Source organism: Pongo abelii, chromosome 13 (genome assembly GCF_028885655.2).
Source record: "Pongo abelii isolate AG06213 chromosome 13, NHGRI_mPonAbe1-v2.0_pri, whole genome shotgun sequence".
Lineage (NCBI taxonomy): Eukaryota > Metazoa > Chordata > Mammalia > Primates > Hominidae > Pongo > Pongo abelii.
In genome coordinates this window covers 90,019,665-90,042,081 of record NC_071998.2, presented here as the reverse complement: position 1 = coordinate 90,042,081, position 22,417 = coordinate 90,019,665, and the positions used below count along the sequence as shown (strand labels likewise).

At 50.2% G+C, this 22,417-nt stretch overlaps 1 protein-coding gene across 3 annotated transcripts in view; it reads right to left on the bottom strand.

The window, feature by feature from the left end:
• The window catches only part of COL15A1 (collagen type XV alpha 1 chain), a 127,325-nt gene that overhangs the window by 65,202 nt on the left and 39,706 nt on the right, over nucleotides 1–22,417 (bottom strand). For all 3 annotated transcript variants that reach the window (XM_024252596.3, XM_002820027.6, XM_024252595.3), the window contains exons 3-9: nucleotides 20,016–20,563; nucleotides 18,760–18,834; nucleotides 16,868–16,948; nucleotides 9,008–9,155; nucleotides 5,150–5,262; nucleotides 2,531–2,665; nucleotides 1,068–1,220 (exon numbers count right to left, since the gene is read on the bottom strand). In XM_024252596.3, coding sequence (XP_024108364.3) covers nucleotides 1,068–1,220; nucleotides 2,531–2,665; nucleotides 5,150–5,262; nucleotides 9,008–9,155; nucleotides 16,868–16,948; nucleotides 18,760–18,834; nucleotides 20,016–20,563 — 1,253 coding nt within the window. The remainder of the gene's footprint in view (nucleotides 1–1,067; nucleotides 1,221–2,530; nucleotides 2,666–5,149; nucleotides 5,263–9,007; nucleotides 9,156–16,867; nucleotides 16,949–18,759; nucleotides 18,835–20,015; nucleotides 20,564–22,417) is intronic.

The window sequence follows — 22,417 nt, the reverse complement described above, 5'->3', positions numbered from 1 at the left end:
TAAAGGATAAGCTAGAATTAAAAGGAGGAGAGAAGGGAGAAAGGTTCTCAGCAGAGAGAAGAGGGTATGAGGCAAGAGGAAGAGAGGCATGATGGAGAAACTAGAAGAAGGTCAGTGTGGCTGAAGTGCTGCTGAGAGGCAGAGAGGAGGGGCCCAAGAGGTGGTCAGCAAGGCTAGGTAGGCCAGACCCTGCAAGGGCTCTCAGGCCAGGTACGGGAGCTGGGTCTGCAGCAAAGGGCGATGGGAAGCTTCCAAGAAGTGTGGCTGAAAGACTGGAGACAAGCTGTGAGAGGATGGAGGAGGCCAGACAGGGCCCTTAGCAATTGCCTGGGCTGTGGACGCGGCAGCTCAGTACAGGGGCCAGCATTGGAGGAGGACAGAGCTGGCGATTCATGATGTGTTCGCGCAGAAAAATCAGCAAGACTTGATGCTTGATGGGATGTAGAACTTAAGGAAGAGAGAAGAAAATTCTGGTTTAGGCGACTGGAGGATGATGGTCTCATTCATTTGAGGTGGGAACATAGGAGGAGTGGAAAGGAGAAGTTCAGGTTTGAATCAGCTGAGCTGGAAGAACTTGAGGGCACCCATAGTAGAGACAGCACAGGGACAGACTGGCCAAGTGCCTTGGGATGATGTGCCCTACCTTCAGGAGCTGGACAGTGTCTGTGCCCTGCATGAGAGAGGGCTGGGAAGGCCTGGCCGTGCCCTCTGACCCCTGCTGGGGCCTGCTACCTGCAGCCTGACCCCACCAACCTCCAGGATCCTGCCACTCCTCCATTCTGGCTCCCACCCCCTGTGGGTGGAGGCAGCAGGGTCCTGCACGCAGCCTTGGGACATACCCCACCTCTCCAACTCACCCATCCCCAGGGCCCAGCTGCTCACTGACCTCCAGGGGCTTCACCACACTCACCCAGGCCTTGGCATACTCCACCCCCGAGTGAGTATTTGGTCAGAGATCCCTGTGCCTCAGGCTTCCATGGGTTTGCTGAGCAGGAGCCCCACACTCTGAGAAGGCCAGGAGCTGCTCCCACCATGACCTTGACCTCTGGGCACTGTACGATCCTTACCACAGTGGCCTCTTCCCCGAGGCTCTGGGCAGACATGGAGAGGTCCAGCTCCCCGGGGGCCACACCACTGGCCTCCACTTCCCCAGGCGTGCTGGCGAGTGCCTCGGCCTCCCCTGCTGCTGTTGCTGCTAAACCCTCTTCATTATCTGGACCCTGAATAGAAAGTCAACAGGAATCACGTCAGTGCCCCATGATGCTGATCCACCACACTGTGGTGAGGAACAGAAGGCCAGGGCCCCTCAAAGCACCTGCACACCAAGACCTCACTTCACATGGAAACCCACAGTGACACATCAGACAGAAATACAGAAGCCTGGTTCCTCACACCACTCATGCTGCGAGACCACCCCAGCATCCCACCCGTGTGGTGTGCCATCAGCCACTCCCTACCAACCCCGAGGGGCATGTGCTCACCAATAGCCCTTCCAAGCTGTGTCCCCTAATCAGAGAGTGCAGCTTCTACTGGTGCTTAAGTCACTGTGTTGAAACAAAAGTCTAGGTCCTCAGACTCCACAGCTTTCTTGTTGAAGCAGTAGTCTACCCTCGTGGACCACTCCCTGTCCCACTGTCTCCCTAGCCCAGTGCCATCTGGCTTCCACCGCTCCGACAGCCCTGAAGCTGCTCTCCCCAAGGCCACTCACCATGAATGGACAAATTCAATGGATGTTTCTCACTCCTTTGCTCACTGGGACTTCTGGGAGGATCTGACATTGTTGGCCACATCCCAGGGCAGGCTGGCACCACCACTCACCCAAACTCCAACACAGCCCCCAAGCCCGGCCTCTTTCTCCAAGTTTGCTTCCTCACCCTTTCTCCTCTCAGTAGTCAGGGTGATCTTTCTGGAATTATAATCTGGCTACAGCCATTCCTTGTTTCTTATCCTTCAGTGACTCCCCACTTCTGCTGAATCTTCTCTGTGTCCTTAGAGCCTCTCTAGCCACTTCTCCCCGACCCCTGGCTCACGCTTGACCCCGCAGGTATGCTGCCCTTCCTCAGGCTCCAGGCCTTTGCTTCTGCCAGCCCACCTTGCTGAAACACCTATTTCACTCACTCTGCTAGGCGACTTCTACTTACCCTCTCAGGCCCGCCTTCAGCATCCTTTCCCCAGGAAACTTCTGTGCCCCTGAGTCTGGGCTCTAGGCCCCTTTTTCAGTGCTCCCAGGGCATCCTGTGCTTCACCTACCACCGACCACAACCCCTCTTACCACCCTGTCTTCAGGAATCAGGTCTATCCTATTTACTATCCATCCCTGAAACCAGGCCTAGTGCCCAGCACAGTGTAGCACTCTGCACACTGCCACTGAATGGGTCAATGCTATTTAGCGCTTACTCTGACAGACTGGCCCCATGAGACGGTCACTGTGTTTCACAGACAGATGGGGAAAGCCAGTGACTGCTCCCACCCAACATAACCCCCAACCCCAGGCACAGGTGAAGGGGAGCTTGCACTCTGAGCTACTTACTGGAGTGACCCCTTCCTCTGGGTTCTTGGTGGACATAGAGAGGGTCGGTCCCCCGGTGGGCACACTGCTGGCCTCTGCTTCTCCAGCAGTGCTGATGGGCACCTCGGCCAGCCCCGCTGCTGTCGCTGCTAAATTCTGAAAACAAAGGCATCACAAGAGACCATGTCTCCCATCAACATGCCTGTGGCTGGAGAGAAGAGACTGCCTATCCTCCTCCAGCCACCTGCATTTCTGTAGCTTCTTTCCCTCAAGGACTTTCACATCTATGGTTTCATAAATCCAGGGATGGGAAAGACTGCCCAGGCACCTATGTCTGGTGTTTGATTCCCATTGTCGGTTTGCACCTCCAGTAACACGGAAATCACTGCTCCTGTGTCAGCCTGGTCTAGCTCTAGATACTTCTACTGAGACCCATCGCCTCCCTGTGACCTCCCCACGTACCCATCCAGAAGGCATTAGACAATGTCTTTGCCCATGAAGGTGCTTCAGAAATGTGTAGGCAGCCGCTCTGTCCTCCTCAGCCTTTTCTAGGCTGGGAGACAGAGACATCCCTGCTTCTTCTCTCTCCCTGTGACTCAGTTTCCTTTGGGAATGCACAGGCAGATTCTCTGAAGGTTTCATAGCAATGGGAGAAATGGAAAGAGAGAGCAGCTTTGGGGCTGGTGACAGCAAACTATGTCCTATCTTCATTTCCCAAAGTTTGTTTATTTATTTATTGCAAAAATGTGGTTCTTTTGGTTACAAAACACACCAGGCTAATCAAAGTTAAAAAGATTTCCTTGCTGCAGGATTTCTCAGAATCTATAAAAAGAGGAATGTAGAGTGCAGCATTTCCCAAAGTCATTTGACCACAGAGCCCCTTTTTCATAAAACATATTAAATCCTTGCAGAATTACTGTCCCAAAAAACAGTTAGAGGAAAGTTGAGGTCCCAGGATGTTAAAATGAGACTCTTTCTAACTCAGCGTCAGCTAAAGCCTCAAAGGGCAAGTGCAATTTCACAGGCATCAGGTAATCTCCCCATGCTAAAACAAGGAAATGGCACCCGTTCTACCAGCTCGTGCCCATCTCCTACCTCTAGGCTGTGTAAGAAACCACACAGGACTCATTTTGGGGTTGAGTGCCTGGAGAGCAAGAATTCCTTTGGAAAGAATTTTCAGTGTAGTGCGGCTCTTTTCCTCCCCTCTCCTCACTCCAAACCATTTGGTGAGCTGGGTATGTATTTCCTGGAATTTGGGAGGCTCAGGGTCTGGTGTCTGATTTTCTCCAGGGAGACAAAAGGTGAAAGGAGGGAGCCCTTTAGATTCAGAGTTGGGAGAGAGGGACAAAGGAAGAGAGGGGAAGGGGAGAGGAGAGGAGGGGGAGGTGAGGGAGAAAGAGAAGAGGAGGGAAGTGGGAAGAGGAGGGGAGGGGAGGAAAGGGGAGGGGAGAGGAGGGGAGACAAAAAAGGGGAGAGGAGGGAAGGAGGAGGTGAGAGGCAAAGCGGGGAGGAAGGGAGGGGGATGGAGAAGGGAGGGGTATTTGTCCTGCAGTTGCTTTGCTGGAGATAGACAAGATAAAATCTCTCCAAAGGGAGCTGGCTGAAATGGGCTGTACTCAAAGGGCCATGCAGAAGATCTGGGCAACCTGTATGGGGTGGAAGCCCGGGCAGAAGTTACAAGGCCAACTATGGAACTTTGATCCTAGATCCCCTGCAAGAAGACCTCCCAGGAACCACAAAAGCCCCCATAAGAGAGCGTTCCAACAATCAGGTCTGTCTTCCACACCAAAAGCCCAGATCACAATTTGACCAGCCAAGTACAACTGTGCCCATTTCTCCAGGTGGGCCAGCCCCTGCAGATGTTAGAAATAGCTCTAGAGGATGCGGAGATCATGAGGATAAGGAGGAGAGAGAAGTGAGAAAATAGAGAGGAACCCCCTAACCATGCCACCCTTTCCTGGCAGTTTCCTAGTCTACAGTAGGCCTGAGTATAGAGGGGGGAAACTGTGTTTGTCATTTTGTTGAATTTTTGATATTATGCTGGGCTTGACTTTTAAATATCTGTGAAAATTGACTGTTACCAGATAGTGACTGAGAGAGCTGTGAGAACTGTCTTAAGTTTTCATCCCAGGAGAAGGGAAGGAATGAGCTGGCGTTGTGGGTTTTCAGCAGGGGCCATAGAGAGAAAACTATTTATGCTTTAATTTTGCACCCTAGGGAGCCCAGCATTTCAAAAACTGGCTTCGCAGGTGTAAAAGCCAATTACCAAACAACAGCATGAACGCACCTGCAGTTAATCTGATTCTGTCTTGAAAGGGATTCAAAGGGCTGATAAAGCTATGTGCCTTCACAACTGAGCAGGAGGGCGGGGGTGTGTTGGTGAGGCCTGGACACTCCTCACAGGCAAGTGTGAGGACAAGCTTGCACTGCATATCCCCCACCAGTCCTGTGCATCCCTGGAGAGCCTCTGTGGCCCTGGGACTCTGACCTCCTCTGTACCATGAGGACAGAAGCAATCTTGATGCTGTTCAACCAAAATCCGTGTGGTTCTCTCTGGTGCTCAATAAAATCATCATCAAGTTTGAAATAAGAAAACAAGCCCACTACTGACTAATCAAATGAAATTTACCATCTACTCACCTTTTCTTCAGCGATGTCAAGGAAGGCCCCAGCCCCTGAGCCGCTGTCAGTAATGGGGTCACCATCCACAGAATGAACCCCCTCCAGTGTGTCATTCAGGATCTCACCAGACCCTACAGGAAGCAGACATTCTGCTATCAATAACTACATTTTGCAGTCTTGGAAAAGAATGAGGTATCTCTTCACCAACTAACTTGGAAAGATGTTCAGATACCATGACACAGGGTCAAGAGGGGGAAAAAAAAACAAGTTGCAGAACAACATACATGGCAAAGCATGTATGGTTTCCATTCCAGGCTCTGGCACCACCTGCAGGCAAGTCGCTCAACCTCTGCCTCAAATTCCTTATCTAGAAATGGGGAATTACAGTAATTCCTACCTCATAAGGTTGTTTTGAGTACTATGTGTCACAAGGACTAAGTAAGTTAATGCAAATAAAGCACTGAGGACAGCCCCTGGCATATAGTAAGCAATTGATAAATGTTCATTGTTGATATGGTTTTATGTGTGTAAAATAGAAAAAAAAGTATAAGTATAGATGTCTTATCATTATTATATATATAACATATTCATATTATGTAATAATGATTACTATATGACATATATAATATATACATATATATGTATATGTATATGTATGTGCTTATATATTTATATACTTGGCTAAACCACAGTGTTTAGTACTGATATTTTCCAGAAGATAGGAGTGTAAGAAGAGGAAACTATTATTTTTCTGGTTTATACAACTAAGCATTAATTTAATTGTTCCCACATGCATATATTTCTTTTGCAATTTAAAAAGCAGCCCGGAATCCCAGCACTTTGGGAGGCCAAGGTGGGCAGATCACTTGAGGTCAGGAGTTTGAGACCAGCCTGGCCAACATGGTGAAACCCCATCTCTACTAAAAATACAAAAATTAGCCAGGTGTGATAGCACATGCCTGTAACCCCAGCTACTTGGGAGGCCAAGGCAGGAGAATCACTTGAACCCAGGAGGCAGAAGTTGCAGTGGGCAGAGGTTGTAGTAAGCTGAGATTGCGCCACTGCACTCCAGCCTGGGTGACAGATTGAGGTTCCATCTCAAAAAAAAAGCAAATGGAGTTTTGAAACAAAGAAAAGTTATTCATTGGCCGGGCATGGTGGCTCATGCCTGTAATCCCAGTATTTTGGGAGGCCAAGGCAGGAGGATCATTTGAGCTCAGGAGTTCAAGACCAGCCTTGGCAACATAGCGAGACCCCATCTCTACTAAAAATTAAAAAAAAATAGCCAGGCATTGTGGCATGTGGCTGTAGACCCAGCTGCTCAGGAGCCTAAGGAGGGAGCTCATGCCTGGGAGGTCAAGGCTGCAGTGAGCCATGATTGTGCCACTGCACTCCAGCCTGGGTGACAGAGCAAGACCCAGTCTAAAAAAAGAAGAAGAAGAAGAAGAAGAAGTTGCACTACCATGACTGCACGCCTGTTATGGCTGGGCCCATGCCAAGATTGTCCCATGCACTCCCTCTGGCAACCCTCCTGCTGGCCCACCTGTCCTGCCCACCGGGACCCCTCCCATCACCTTCCTGCAGGTGGGCAGATCCTGGGTAGGGATCCCACTATCACCCCATGACAGGTGTGTCCTGCCAGATCCACACATTAATACCTCAGTATTATTAACCCTGGGAATAAGACTGAGGCTGGGAAGGGCCCTGAAGCCAGGTCAGCCTGTCCCCGGGCCAGGCCCTTCCCACATACGCTGTGCTCACGCAGGTCTCATGGTCACAATAACTCTGGAAGAGATGCCAAATCCTCCAAAGGACTCTGCCCCCCTCCCCACCCACTCCTGTCCCATCCTGTGATGGAAGAGTGGCCAGCTCGGGTCGAGCACTCGCGTCTTCCCTGCTCTGACCACCAGGGGGTGCCGTGCAAGCAGCCGATTGCCTGTCCTCCAAGGCCTGACCCCTGCGAAGAAGGAGGTGGGGTGGCCCCTTCCACGGGCCAAGATGGTGTCAGGGAAGCTCCGAATGCAAATATTAGGGGCTTTGCTTAGCCAGGGCTTTCTCCCACCATCCGGGCTGTCTACACATCAAGAAGAAAAGGACACTTTGGCTAGCTCCGTTGTTTTCAACTGACCTTTTGTCTGCTAGATAAGGAGTGTGGCTGATCCCGGGAACAGGCCAGCTGTGTTGGGATCAGAGCCCAGTCCCCACGTGGACCTCATCTTCTCAGTCTAGGAAAGCCCTCGCCCCAGCCCCTTTGCCTTAACCCCTTGCTGAGAGATCCTAATTCCACCCCTGAGAAAAGCATTCGCAATTCAGAAGCCACTTCCACAACTGCGGCCAGATTCAGCCCTCTCATCCACCCAGCAGTGGGGATTGTTCATGCTCCCAGAGGACGGCTAAGGAATCTGAAGCTTGGAAACTGATCAGCAACTTGCCCCAGGCCGACAGCAAATAGGGGGCTAGGCAGGGCCTCCTTCCAAGCTGTCTGACTCTCCCCAGCGGGCAGTATTTCCACAGCAACACCCTGCCTCCTTGGCTCTGTCATGACGTTATTAAATTATCCTACAATTTTTTCTCTCCAGTTCTCTATACTTTCTCTGACCCACAGACTCCCCAAATTTAGTTGTTAAAATAACACTCATTAACTGATGGCAGAAGCAAAAAGAATAGTGATACGTATTATTGTAGAAGACTTGCATTAATAAAATACAGAAGTACAATAAAAAAAGTAAAAACCATCCATAATCCTACCACTCAGAGATAACTGCTTATAACATTTTGATGAATATTACGTCTAATATGTGATGTATCTAATACACACACATCGCTCTACATAGCTATATGTAAATAGATATAAATAACATATATTCAAAATTAGGCTCATAGACACATAATTTTGGAATTTGCTTTTTTTGGTGGAATATACCACGATCCTGTCCCTGGGTCATTAAATCTTCTGTATCACCAATGTCAGTGCTGTATGTATGAATGAAACAGAATTTGGCCGACCAATCCCTACTGTGGGCAGTTTGGGTTATTTTTGTTCCTAAGAACAGCGTTGCCAGGAATGATCTTGTACTTACATCTTCAGTCTGAAGTGACGGCCCCTCTGAGAAATGACAGAAACCACAAGCGATCTCAGGACTTGGACATATGCCAAGCTAGTGCCTGGGGGATAGTGTTTGATGCCGGGCCTTTACCCGTGCTCCTCTGCACGGGTAGGGGGACAAGAGGCAGGGGCCAGAGCCCTGGATGGGCAGCCAGGGGACCAGCTCTTCTCCTAGGGACTGCTGCTGCCTTGCTGGGTAACTGGCCCCTCTCTGGCCATCAGTTTCTTACTTGTGCCACACAGGAGTTTAGCTGATCCTCTGAGAGTTGGGGAGTTTGTGGCAAAAGTCAGAAAGGGTGGGGACTCTGGACTTAGCTCTTCCAAGTGTTGGTTTTTCCACCTATAAAGTAGTGGCTAGTGCTACTGAGTAGGCGGTATGCTGTCGGTGTTGGAGACAAAATATCCAAACACTTGGCACACCGTAGGTATTCAACAAACAGCAAGGATTATTACAAACTTTTCTGTTAAACCCCAGAAGGGATAGAGTCTGGGAGTTAGATGCTCCAGATCTGGGGGTTAGAAGCTCTGCTATCTGAGATCAAATGCCAGCTCTGCCATTCACAAGCTGTTTGCTCCTGGCTGGGTTACTTAACTTCTCTGTGGCTCAATTTCCTCATCTTGTCTGTAAAATGAGGGTGGTTCTCACCCTTTCTTAAAGGGTTGAGGGGAAGGTTAAATGAGATTCTGTATGTTACATACATGGCCCCGGCTGGACACATAGTAATCACCCAATAAAAGGCCACTATGTAGGCATGTGCATCCGGACTTGCCTTGTTCGGGGCTGCTGTGCTGGATGATGCTCATGTTGGTGGTTTCCGGGGTCCCCTCGGGTACAGGTTCACCAGAAAGTTCCATGTCCTCAAAGGGGGAAGATGGAGTTGGAGGTGTGTTTATGGGTTCAACTTTTGCTTCTTTGGGCTGAAGGGAGGAAAAATGAGATGCAAAATGATTTACTTGGCAGTAAAGCAGAAGAAATGACAGTGAATATCACTGGAGAAAATAATATATCCACGAGATGCTGAATAAACCAAGGGGAAAGCTTGGCCCCACTTGGTGTCTACCTGGGCAATGGCTGCACCTCCCAGGGCCTGAAAGAGGTGCCTACTAGAGGTCATTAGATTCTGTTCAGTTGACAGTGAGACTATTCATCTCAGCCAAAGCTCTCTGAGCACAGGGACCACGTTTCTGTGATTCCCAAATCCCAGGTCAGCCAGAGGAGGTGCCAGTAAAGATCTGTTAGATGAGGGAATGATTGAATGAATTAGTGAACAAATGAATGAACCAGGCTGCACTCAATAAACTGCATATAAATTCAATGCCAGATATGAAAACACCTATGAAAATGAAAGATGGGTATGGTTCCTTCCGAGGAAGCTTTAGCATCTATATAGCTTTCCCAAAGCCAGTCAGTGTCTTAACCAACGCTACCAACCAGAGAAAAACAAACAAACAAAAACCCAACGGAAACACAGAGTGCTTCAGTGATCTAGGCAGAAATCCCGGCATGGGCTCCAAAAGTCACAACATCACCCCTGGACCCAAGCAGCAGCTTGCGGGACTCAGCGCTTGTCAGCATTCAGATAGCCTCATCACTTTCTAAGCTCAAGGGGCTGGGGGTGCATGGAAGAATCTTGCGGATCAGTGTTGAACTCGTGGTATGAACAAGAAACCAATCTTTGTTTTGTAAGGTACTAAGATTTTTAAGGTTAATTTGTTACTGCAGCATCACTTACCTTTCCTGACTAAATAACGGAAGGTTATTTCCTTAATTCAGAATCTAGTAAATCAATAAATTTCTGGTCCATGGAACAAGGAGGATTCTTGGAAGCCCCATCATTTAGAATTTAATAGTTCAGTTCTTACATTCAGACCTGGACCAAATCCCAGCTCTCCACTTATAAGCTCAGTTATGTTGGGCAAGTCATGGAGCTTCACTGAACCTCAGCTTCCTCCTCTGTAAAAATGAGGACAATAAAGAACTACTTGAAGGCAGGAAATAGAAAATGCATGGAAGGGCTAAGCACACCTTTATGTTTAGTACATAAATATTCCATATTCGTTACTGAAAACACTGTAAGTGCAGATGAGCAAAAAGAGAAATCACCTTGAGTCCTAACACCCAGAAACAATCACCATGGATTCTATTGTACTGTAAAATCTTCAGGGTGGAGGTGGGAGGAAAGGCTTTAAGGAGTTGGGCCTTGGAGAATGAGCAGGGTTTCAGAACATAGGGGTGGAGGGTTGATGAAAGTCAGGGCCTGGCAACTTGAGATTGGCAGGAGCCTAGGGCTTGAGGAGGGAAGCAGTGGAACAGAGCCCAGGGAGGCAGGCAGAGGGAGGGGCTGGTTCTATGGGGAGAAGAATGGGCTTGAACCCAAGGGCCACAGGCAGCCACTGGGGAGCATCGGGCGAGGGAGTGCTGGGGACAGCTGTGTGTTTGAGAGAGTCCTCGCTGGTGGCAGTGTGATCATGGACTAGGGGAGATGAGGCTTATGCCAGGTGACTGGGGGGTGGCACTAAAGAAGTCCACAAGGCAGGAACCAGGGCAGCAGTGGGAGCAGAGAGCAGGCACCTCCCCAGGGGAGGTTGTAAACAAGACCAGGTGGGATGTCTCCATTTCACCCAGATGGATGTTCATCTAGCAGGGTAGATAAAGACCCCTGCCCAGGAGGTTCCTCTCCTCTCCCTGTGAGGGATCAAGGCAGAAGCCACTCCATCACTGGTTCAGGAACCAATGCTCAAGCCCCTGAATGCTCATCTCTAGGCTGGAGTGAGGCTGCTGGTGGCTGGTAGCAAAGGTGCTCTATAAGGCATTTGGACTTTGGGATGAGGCGGGCAGGGCAGGTGAGGGTACAGGAAACATAGGAAGACAACGAGATGGGGGCTGCGCTCTGTAACTCAGGGTGGCTGAAGTTGGGATCCATCCCGTCAGCCAAAAACTTCTTTTGTCAAACTCCCAACAAGGCATCCCAACTCCCCTGCAAGGACAGAGCATGGTTCTAGTGAGTTGACCCTCAGGAGTGAGGGTAAGGGGACCTGCCTCAAATAGGTGGCTTTGGTTTTCAGAGGTCAGTGTGAATGGGGATCCAGTGTGGCCTGTGACAAAATAGGAATCTCAAGTCTGAAGACTTGCTATTAAAAGTGTTGCAATTTGCTGAGCCCAGGCTCACGTCCACACAATCAGATTTACTCATTCTGCACATATTTCCAGAGGCCCTACTGTGTGCTAGGTCCTTGGCTGAGTCCTAGGGACACAGAAATGAATAACTAAGACAGCGTGTCTGTCCTCAAGCTGTCAGGCGATGGAGGATCCCCAGACCTAGACCAGAAGCAACAAACCACGATTCGGTGTGATGCATGGGATGGCGGGAGTGAGAGACAAGTGCGAGAAGGGGGCTTAGCTAAATAATGGCCTCCAAGGAGAGGATGTGGACTGGATCCTGAAGGCTAAGTAGGAACTTGCCGGGCAGAAATGGGAGCTGGGAGGGGCCCTCCAGGCAAACAGAACCACAGGAACTAAGGCGCCATGGAGGGGAGAAAGTGCTCAGTCTGTCCAGAGAACTGTGAGCATCTGGGTATGGTTGGGAAAGAGGCCCTGGCTAAGGACCAGAATCACCTGCGGAGCTTTTTGTCAATACAGATTCTAGGATCTTTCACTCCAGATCTACCGAAGCTGAACATCCAGGTCTACAGCCCAGGCAAGAATCTGCTTTTAAAGACCAATCCCCCCCAACACAGTGCCTCCCCAACCCCCCATGCCACCCCACCCCCAACACACACTTACACACACATGACCCTGATGCACAGCCAGGGCTGAAACCACAGGGATGTTAATTCGAACAGCATAGAACTTTCTGAAAATGCAAAGAGTTGGATAGCAAGGACCCCGATCCTAAATGGGGAAGAGGGCAAGGAGGGGCAGACTTTGTAGTCCCTGACCACTCAGAAAGTCTGCAATTCAGTTCACTGGCGACCGCTCATGTCTCAAAGGGTGGCAGGCTGGAAAGGCTGAGGATGGGGAAGTGAGATTCATTCCAAGAAAGAAGTCAGACAGACAAGGGGCGGGAGGGGACTGTCTGAGATGAAGAGGGAAATTCCCCGTCCTAGAGGGTGGCTGCCGGAAAATGCCATAAAGCCCTTCCAGGAGATGTTAAAAGGGGGAAGTCCCCAGCTCAGGGGTGGCATGACTGAGTGCACTCTGGACCCTAAGCTGGAGACCTGGCTCTGCCACCTCCAGGCTGGGGGCCTCCAGCAACCCTCTCCACGGCCTCAGTGCCCTCCTATGTAGAAGAGACCCCAAACACCTCCCTGCAAATGAGACTAAAGGAAATAGAAGCATGTGGAAGAGCGTGAACTGTGGCGCAGACAGACGGGTGCACAGGGAAGGCATTCTGATGATCAGGAACAGACAGGTTAAGGTCAGGACCACCAGGCCTCGAGGCACAGCCCAGGGCAATCCCCTTAATAACTGAAGGCAGCCACAGGGGTTTGGCATGCCTGTCAGCCCAAGCCACTGGCCAACCAGGAGGCCCCAAGAGGAACGAGGCATCTGTATTATGCCCGGTGCTGAGTCCAGCACTGAGCTGCTCTCTGACACATCACATCACCTCCCTTAATCCTCACAAGCCCATTGGTCAACAGTAGCAACAACAGGCACTGTCCAAGCATTTTGCACAGGGCAATTCGTCTAATTTTCACACTAACCCTATGAGGCAGGTCCGCTCTATTGTAATCAAGGAGGAAACTGAGCCTTGGAGAGCTTAAGTCACTTGCTCAAGGTCAAGAGCTAGTAAGTGGCAGAGCTGGGATTTACGCTTGGTGGAACTCTGATTTGCACCAGTTCCCATAAAACCACTAAGAAAAGTGGGGCTGGGGAAGCATGGAAAGAAAGTGTTTGAGGTTCCCCAGAGGCCACCAAGTCCATCAAATCACCAACAACTTTTTCTTTTTCACTTTTCCAGATAGTCTGGGGATTGATTTCATAGGCCCCCTTGGCTGACACGTGCCCCACATCTGCCCCGGGGGCCTGCAGTGCCATGGTCCTGGGGAGGGTCCAAGCCTGGGGAGTGAGTGGGGCCTGGCTTGAGTCCTGACTTCACTACCCTGTGACCCTGGAAGAGGCACCCCACCTCCTGGGCATTCATTTCTGAATCTGCACAATGGGGCTGATGCCACCTACCTTGCAGGGTGGCAAGAAACAAAAGTGAAATCATGTATACAATAGCGAGAGGTGACAACGTGCTGGCGGCCCTCGCTCGCCCTCAGCGCCTCCTCGCCTCAGCGTCCACTCTGGCCACGCTTGAGGAGCCCTTCAGCCCACCACTGCACTGTTGGAGCCCCTCTCTGGGTTGGCAGAGGCTGAAGCTGGCTCCCTTTGCTTGTGGGGAGGTGTGGAGAGAGAGGTGTGGGCAGGAACCAGGGCTGCGCACAGTGCTCGCGGGCCAGTGAGAGTTCCAGGTGGGCGTGGGCGTGGGCTTGGCGGGCCCCCGCACTCGAAGCTGCCAGTGGGCGCTGCCAACCCTGGGCAGTGAGGGGCTTAGCACCCAGGCCAGCAGCTGCCGAGGCGGTGCCAGGTCCCCCAGCACTGCCCACCGGCCCGCACCGCTCTCGAATTCTCACTGGGGCTCAGCCGCCTCCCGGCAGGGCAAGACTCGGGACCTGCAGCCTGCCACGCCCGAGCCCCCCTGTAGTGGGCTCCCACGCGCTCAAGCCTCCCTGACCGGCACCGCCCCCTGCTCTGCGGGGGCTGTTCCCATGGGACCACCCAAGGGCTAAGGAGGCAGTGTGGGACTGGCGGGCAGCTCCGCCTGCGGCCCTGGTGCGGGATCCACTAGGCAAATCCAGCTGGGCTCCCGAGTTGGGTGGGGACTTGGAGAACCTTTATGTCTAGCTAAAGGATTGTAAACATACCAATCAGCATCCTGTGTCTAGCTCAAGGTTTGTAAATGCACCAATCAGCACTCTGTGTCTAGCTCAAGGTTTGTAAACGCACCAACCAACACTCTGTGTCTAGCTCAAGGTTTGTAAACACACCAATTAGCGCTCTGTGTCTAGCTAATCTAGTGGGGACTTGGAGAACTTTTATGTCTAGCTAGAGGATTGTAAATGCACCAATCAGCACTCTGTATCTAGCTCAAGGTTTGTAAATGCACCAATCAGTGCTCTGTGTCTCGCTAATCTAGTGGGGACTTGGAGAACTTTTATGTCTAGCTAAAGGATTATAAATACACCAATCAGCACTCTGTGTCTAGCTCAAGGTTTGTAAACACACCAATTAGTGCTCTGTGTCTAGCTAATCTAGTGGGGACTTGGAGAACTTTTATGTCTAGCTAGAGGATTGTAAATGCACCAATCAGCACTCCGTATCTAGCTCAAGGTTTGTAAATGCACCAATCAGTGCTCTGTGTCTAGCTAATCTAGTGGGGACTTGGAGAACTTTTATGTCTAGCTAGAGGATTGTAAATGCACCAATCAGCACTCTGTGTCTAGCTCAGGGATTGTAAACACACTAATGAGCACCCTGTCAAAATGGACCAATCAGCTCTCTGTAAAACGGACCAATCAGCTCTCTGTAAAGTGGACCAATTAGCTCTCTGTAAAATGGTCCAATCAGCAGGATGTGGGTGGGGTCAGATAAGGGAATAAAAGCAGGCTGCCTGAGCCAGCAGCGGCAACCCACTGGGGTCTTCTTAGCACTGTGGAAGGTTTGTTCTTTAGCTATTTGCAATAAATATTGTTGGTAGTCACTCTTTGGGTCGGCATTACCTTTATGAGCTGTAACAGTCATGGCGAGGGTCTGCAGCTTCACTCCTGAGGCCAGCAAGACCACGAACCCACCAGGAGGAACAAACAACTTCAGACGCGCCACTTTAAGAGCTGTAACACTCACCGCAAAGGTCTGCAGGTTCACTCTTGAAGCCAGCGAGACCAGGAACCCACCAGAAGGAAGAAACTCTGAACATGTCCGAACATCAGAAGGAACAAACTCTGGACACACTACCTTTAAGAACTGTAACACTCACCGCGAGGGTCTGCGGCTTCATTCTTGAAGTTGGTAAAACCAAGAACCCCCCAATTCCAGACACAATAGCACCAGGTACACAGTGGTATCAAGAAATGCCAGTTCTCTTCCTTCCCCTCCCACTTTTCTATCTTTTTCCAAAGCTGCTCAGCTCCGGTACCCCCTCCCAAGCTTCTCTGCCCTACTCCTGTCCCCTGTGATCATCTCAGGTTCAAACTCCACTCTCCTTTCCTGTCCCTCTCTCCGGACCACCTTGGGCTGTTGGCACCTCTGCCTGAGTTGGCCTCGCTGTGAATTGTGAACTGGTGCACAGGGCAGCATCAATCTGTGAAGGCCACTCTGTGCCCTGCTGCCCCACGTTGGGACATGCTGGTGGTATGGCCAAGCGCTGGTGGGCACACAGGATAGCCACACCACCCAAAGCAGTTGCCCTCCCCGATCACCAGGTAGGCAGGCAACTTGGACCCTTCATTCATCCCAACTGGCCAAGAGTTGGCCGCCGTCCTGGGATGGACTTTTGCAATACCACTCAGGCCATGACCCCATGGATGGGCATCAGGAGACTCATGCTGTTACCCCAGTCCTTCCCATACACCCTTCAGTCAGTGTTTTCCCCTGTCTGGGCCTTGGTTTGCTCAGTTTGTACACAAAGGGCAGTTTTCTGTACACCTCTGTACAGAAAGAGATGTACAGGACTTTTAGGTCGTTCCAGTGCTAACAGAGTCTAGTTCTATTCTGCTGCATCCACAGCTCTGCTGCATCCACAGCCCTGCTGCCCGAGGTGTGTAATCTCCAGCCACTGCCTTATTTCCATCTCCCTGATTTCTTCTATTAAGAGATAAGTTTACAAAGTAGCCCGACCAGGCAAGGAGATGGCTGAAGCTCTGCTGTATTTAGTGACGCTGCTGCTGCTGCTGTTTTCATTAAAAACGGGCTCCTGGGTGTCCCCACAGTCTGACTCAGTGCTTTCAAAACCACTTCCATGTCTCAGCCACAAGGTGCATTCCCAAGAGGGAGGAGGTCCAGGCCCCTGGAAGTTAGGATTGCCTTTCCCATGCATCAGAAGTGAGCTCCCTGGAGGACTCTGTGACTCACAAGACTGGGGTCCTGACTGTGCTTTCACAGCTGGAGCACTGAGCAAATGTAACAAGAGCCATCGTTCAGGGCCGTTTCCCTCATGCCAGATGCTGGGCTGAGGCTTGTCCCTGCACTTCATCATCTAACCCTGGAAACAACCCTAAGAGGTAGGGCTATTAGACTCACCATTCTTGGAAGAGGAATTGAGGTTCAGAATGGTTGAGTAAGTTACCTAAGGCCACAGGCTTTTTACCCAAGGCTCCAAAGCAATAGAGCACAGTGTTAGCCCTTGACAGCCCTTTGATGGCCACACACACAGGGTGGCACTGAGGGAGCTGGTGTTCTGGTTCACCAGGGGATTTTGCAAAGTGCCCATTGGCCGTTACTTTCCTGACCTCCCCAGATGAGTCAACGATTAAGCTCACAGGTCTGAAAACAAAGAGGTCAGACCCAGGACTCTGGGCCCCCTCTAGTAAGTCTCAGCCTGCTAAAAGCTGAGCAAGATCACATGGCACAGCATCCCAGTACTCACCGAGGCTTGAGTGTAGGTGACGGCTTCTAAGATCTCAGCTACTCCGTCTGCCTCCTGCAGCCCACTGGTCTCTCCAGATGCCTGTGTGGAGACAAACTGTGCCACACACCGGGCAGAGCGGGCAGGGCCCATAAGAGTTGGACGACGGGGAAAGTCACAGAAACTGACAAACCGACTCTCCTACAGAGGAACCGTGTGTGTGTGTGTGTGTGTGTGTGTGTGTGTGTGTCAGAGACGGAGTGGGGTTAAGGAGACAGCGTGTGTGCAGTGTGCATGGTTGGTTATTTGTTTTATTTATTTATTTTTATTTTTTTATTTTTTTGAGACAGGGTCTGTCTTACTCTGTCACCCAGGCTGGAGTGCAGTGGTGCGATCTGGGCTCACTGCAAACTCTGCCTCCTGGGTTCAAACGATTCTCCTGCCTCAGCCTCACGAGTAGCTGGGATTACAGGCACACGCCACCATGCCGGGCTAATTTTTGTATTTTTTGTAGAGACGGGGTTTCACCATGTTGGCCAGGCTGGTCTCCAACTCCTGACCGCAAGTGATCCACCCACCTCGGCCTCCCAAAGTGCTGGGATTACAGGCGTGAGCTACTGCGCCCAGCCTGGTTGTTCATTTTATTTCTTTCCACATTCTATTGCTATAACAGAATACACAATGATTTCTCACTCTCTCTAACATATCGACTTTCATTCTATCCAGGTCCCCACCACTCTCCCAACCTTTGTGAGGCTGTCATTGGAATCTTGCGCTGGGAACCATTACAGCCGAAGCATGACTTCCTGGCATTACCTAATCTTTCTAATTAGCCTCCTAAAGGCAGACAAGGAGCCCGAGTGCTGTGATTTTGTAACCAATCGCTTGTTCTTGGACCCTTGGGTTGTTTCTACTTTTTCAGTATTAATGGCAATGCAGAGACTAACGCGTGACTACACTGATCAACATCACATGACTGTCAGGCTGGGACCACTGGCTCATGGAACACAGGCATTCTCATGGGCCCAAATTCCACCTCTCAGGGGCTTTCCAACAGAATCGACAGCATTTTGTTTTTTACAAAGTTAACAAAATCAATTTATGTTCTGTTGTGGCGTTGACGCCACCCAAAGGGCAACAGGAATTGCAGGAATGTGCTACCTTCTGCTCACCTCTGACTGCATCCTGGACCCCTTCTCCCTGGGAGGCCTCACCCTTGTCATTGGTCAGGCATCACCTGCTCCCTAACTGGCTTCGGGTTCCTCCTCTTTCCTCTTCCTGCTCCCACCTGACACGTTGAGTTTGGGTTTGAGGATCTCCCCGTGTTCCCATCACACTCAGCTCTGCCACTGTATGTGCGTATGGAAGTGCATATGAGCAGCTTATTAAACAGTTCCCAGTTATCCCTTTATCTCCAGCACCTACCCAGGGCTGGCACCCAGCAGGTGCTCAGTCAATCCTTAGAGGAAGGGAAGGAGGGAGGGAAGAAGGAGTCATCTTTTTTTTCCTGCCCGCCACTCCATCCCCAGCTTAGGAACGAATTCATTTGCCAAGCATAAAAGCTAAGTTGAGGATCGTTTTTTATAGGAATTTACTCCCAGAATATCTCAGTTTTAACTTTGATTTTAGAATCTTGACACCATTTCTTGGCAAGAAGGTGGGAAAGCAGGCCATTGACGGCCACAGCCACGGAAGATCCTGACACCTTATAAGAAACACAGCTCCCCACACCAGAGATGGCTGACGCTCTTTAAAAAGTGAAATCACGCCAAAAGCCCAAAATAGGACTTGAGGCAGCACTTGCCAAAATGAGAGGTTTCAGAAACTCCACGCCACTGTCTGGGCATCCAGCCCTCCCCAGGCTGCGGCTGCTGGGGTTGCAGGGCCCACTGTGGGATAGTAGGGGAGCTCACCGAGGACTCTTCGGGGTCACACAGCTCCTCGGGAGTCCTGGGGTCAGGGTGCACGGTGAGCTGCTGGAGGGAGCCCTGGGGAAAAGAGAGGGATCAGAAGCCACGGTTTGCACATACACAGCATGACTGCCAGTGGAAGACATGATTGTTTTTGTAATGGAGAAGAACAGGTAAAAGCGTGGGAGTGAGGATGTACAGCCTGCGGTCTCAACCACAAAGCCAGGCCACCTCTTGGCCCACTCTCAGTTATGGGGGGACTCTCCTTGGGCCAGTATCATACTGACCGCTGGGCCAGAGAGGTCCCTGGGGAGCATTGTGTTCAAGTGTGGACACCACAGCAGCCTCCTATCTCCAGGTCCCCAGCTTGTCAGTGGCAGGCCCTGAAACGCACATCTCCCTCTCCCAGAAAGTTCTTTCTCCTGCAACTCAATGCTTCTGGGTTTGAAGGCCTCATCCCAAGAAGGCTACTGCAGCCTCTCTGCCTCCACTCTCCTCCCCTCTCCCCTCACCTAACAGCTTCCTCTCCACGAGGCTCCTAAAGTGAGCATTTAAAAATTGCCCTTTGGATTTTAACTTCTTAACATGCTCCAATGTCTTCCACTCTACTCCAGATAAACCCAAACTCCACCCCGTGGTGCTGTCCTGTTCACCAACGAGACACCAGTAAATACATGTACTGACTAAATGAGTAACTACAATAACTTAGCGATCTTTAGAATGCCTTATTCATAAAAGCCCATTTTGACAGTAAAGTCAGTTTAAATTTTTTTTTAAGTGCACATTGCCTAGAAGGCGGGAAAAGCTACCTCTCACTCTGGTATTCTAGTGTATCCCACCTTTTCAGAAATTACTTACGTGCAATTGCCACCCGTATCCAAAGATCAAACCATTTAGGGCTATAACAAACCTGGCTCTTTTATATAAAATCTTAAAACGTACAAAGTGCTTTCACACAGATTATTTTATTTGACCTACAAGACTGTGGGGTAGGTTTTCTTATCTCCACTTACAGATAAGGAAACACAGAGAGGATCAGAGAATCTGGATAACCATCTCAAATCCACAAGGTAAGTTGAAAACTGAGGATGGAAATCTAGGTTTTGGGGTTCCAGGCCTAGTGTTATTTCCCATCGTAACATGCATGCTTCTTTGAGGATGTAAGAATAAAATAATAACAATAATAGTTGCTCCATTTATTGCATGGCGAGTCTGTTCATCTACCTCCCTGATCTACCTGGAGTGGGACTTTAACTCACAGTAAATCTCTCGAGCCCTGTAGCTCCTGCATTGCCCACGAAGATTCCAGCGCTGGACTCAAAAGCCAAAGCCTGGGAGGACCGCTGGAAGGGGATGCGGCTGTGCTCCTCACAGTTCACGAGGAGGGTCACTTCCTCACCCTGGACAATGACGGCGAAGCGGTTCCACCTGTGGGTCATCACAGGCACCGAGAAGGCAGCAGCCTCTTGGGACACATGGGAGCCTGGCTCCGTGTAGTAGAGGATGATCCGCTGGTGGCCGTCCTCCACACCTGAGAGCCGCAGGCCCAGGTAGATGACCTTCTGGAATGCGTCAGTGATGGCAAAGAGCACGCCGCCGTGGGTGCTGCTGGGCTTCACCATGACGCTGATGGCGAAGTCCCTGAAGAAGGTGGATGGGATGAGAGTCCTGGCTGGGCGGCCGACATTGGCACCAGGCCCAAAACTATAGGCCGGGAAGCCACCATAGCCTGTGACAAAGGATACGGACGAGGGCAGCGGGACACCGATGAGCTGCGTGAGGTCGAGGTGACCCTGGGAAGCAGATTCTGCAGGGAGGGAGAGAGAGGCCACGCTTTACAGGTATATTCCACTTTGCTTGAAAATGAGGAAGAAACGCAGTCACAAATGAAACGGGATCACTCAGGAACCTTACCGAAACTATAGTTCCTAAATGGTTGTTTTTCAAACGTTTTGACAACGACCCACAAAAAGAAATGCATTTGCACTGCAACCCAATATACACACGTGTAGACAGATATCTGTAACACTGAAACAGAAGTTTCATAGAACATGATTGACTTTTAATACTCATCAGGCACTCAAATATTTTTCATTTAATTATTCTTTTTCTGATTCATTTTATTAAAAACATGCTGGTAATTAATTACTAAATTGATTTTATAACCCACTAATAGTTCATGATCTGCAGTTTGGAAAACACTTATGAGTAATCTCTAGAATATATAATGTTCCCCCATCAACTTGGAGATTTTTTTTCCCCACTATAAAATTGAATAGGGGCCAGGCATGGTGGCTAATGCCTGTAATCCCAGCATTTTGGGAGGCCCAGGCAGGTGGATCACTTGAGGTCAGGAGTTTGAGGATAGCATGGCTAACATGGTGAAATCTCATCTCTACTAAAAATACAAAAATTAGCCAGGGGTGCTGGCACATGCCTGTAATCTCAGCTACTTGGGAGACTGAGGCAGGAGACTCGCTTGAACCCCGGAGGTGGTGGTTGTAGTGAGCCGAGATCGCACCACTGCACTCCAGCCTCAGTGACAGAGGGAGAGTCCATCTCAAAAAAAAAAAAAAAAAAAAAAACTGGATAGGTTTGTTTTGTTTTGAATGAGGTCTATTGTTTAAGTGCCTCTGAGTGTGAGGGGAAAATCAGGGACACAGTGAAGTGTTCCCAGGCCTCAGGGCAATTGAAATTTGTGTCATTGTCATCGCCTTTGACATCACTGCCATCATCATCCACATTCCCCAAGCTCTGTCTGTACCAGGCCCTGCTCTAAGCTCTCTACATACATTAGCTCATGTAATCCTCAAAACAAGCCTATGAGGTTAGGTACTCTTATCCCCATCTTACTTCTGAGAAAACTGAGGCTTAGAGAAATTAACAAATTTGCTCAAGGTAAGTTGCATGCAGGTTTCAAACCCAGAGCATCTGACCCCAGAGGTTATGCCACCACACCTTGCAGGGAGAAATGGTGGAGCTCTATTATGGTGTCCTGAAAAGGACCCCAGGCTTGAGAATGTTGGCCCATCCAACTATTTTCCCCAGGAGAAGGCTGCAGACTGGCTTTCAGCAACATGCACCCACTTCTGAGTTGATATCCAAGGTACTAGCTGTGAGACAGGAAGGCAGGTCCCAGGGAGAGGGGGACAAGACCACTGTAGCCAGGACAATGGACAAGTAACACCCTTTGGCCTTGGAAGTGAAGCCGGATCCTGAGGATTCAACCCGATGAGGAGGCCTGGAATGAGTGAGGATCAGAATCGAGCAGTGTCCTCCTCTGGAGGCCAGAGGGCAGGGCAGATTCATTGGTGGCTGTTTGGGGTATGGTCAAAAGCCAGAGGCCATTGAGAACCTGAGTGGTTTCTGGGGACTTGGCAGGTTGGTCTCCAGAGAAAACCCCAAACACTCGAGGGGCCCTCTAAGGAAAGCCCTACCTAAGGAATTGGCCTGATTCCCAGTTTACCCAACTTGCAACCGTCTTATTGGACACAACTACGTAGCTGTGTGACCTCCAGTGAGTCACTGAACCACTCCAAGTCTGAGTGTCTTCCTCTATCATACAGGCACTAAAATGGGCTCCAAAAGAATGACTAAATGAGACCGTCCATGGAAACCCCTGGTTAGTAATGGTAGCAATGCAACAAACATTCACTATTCT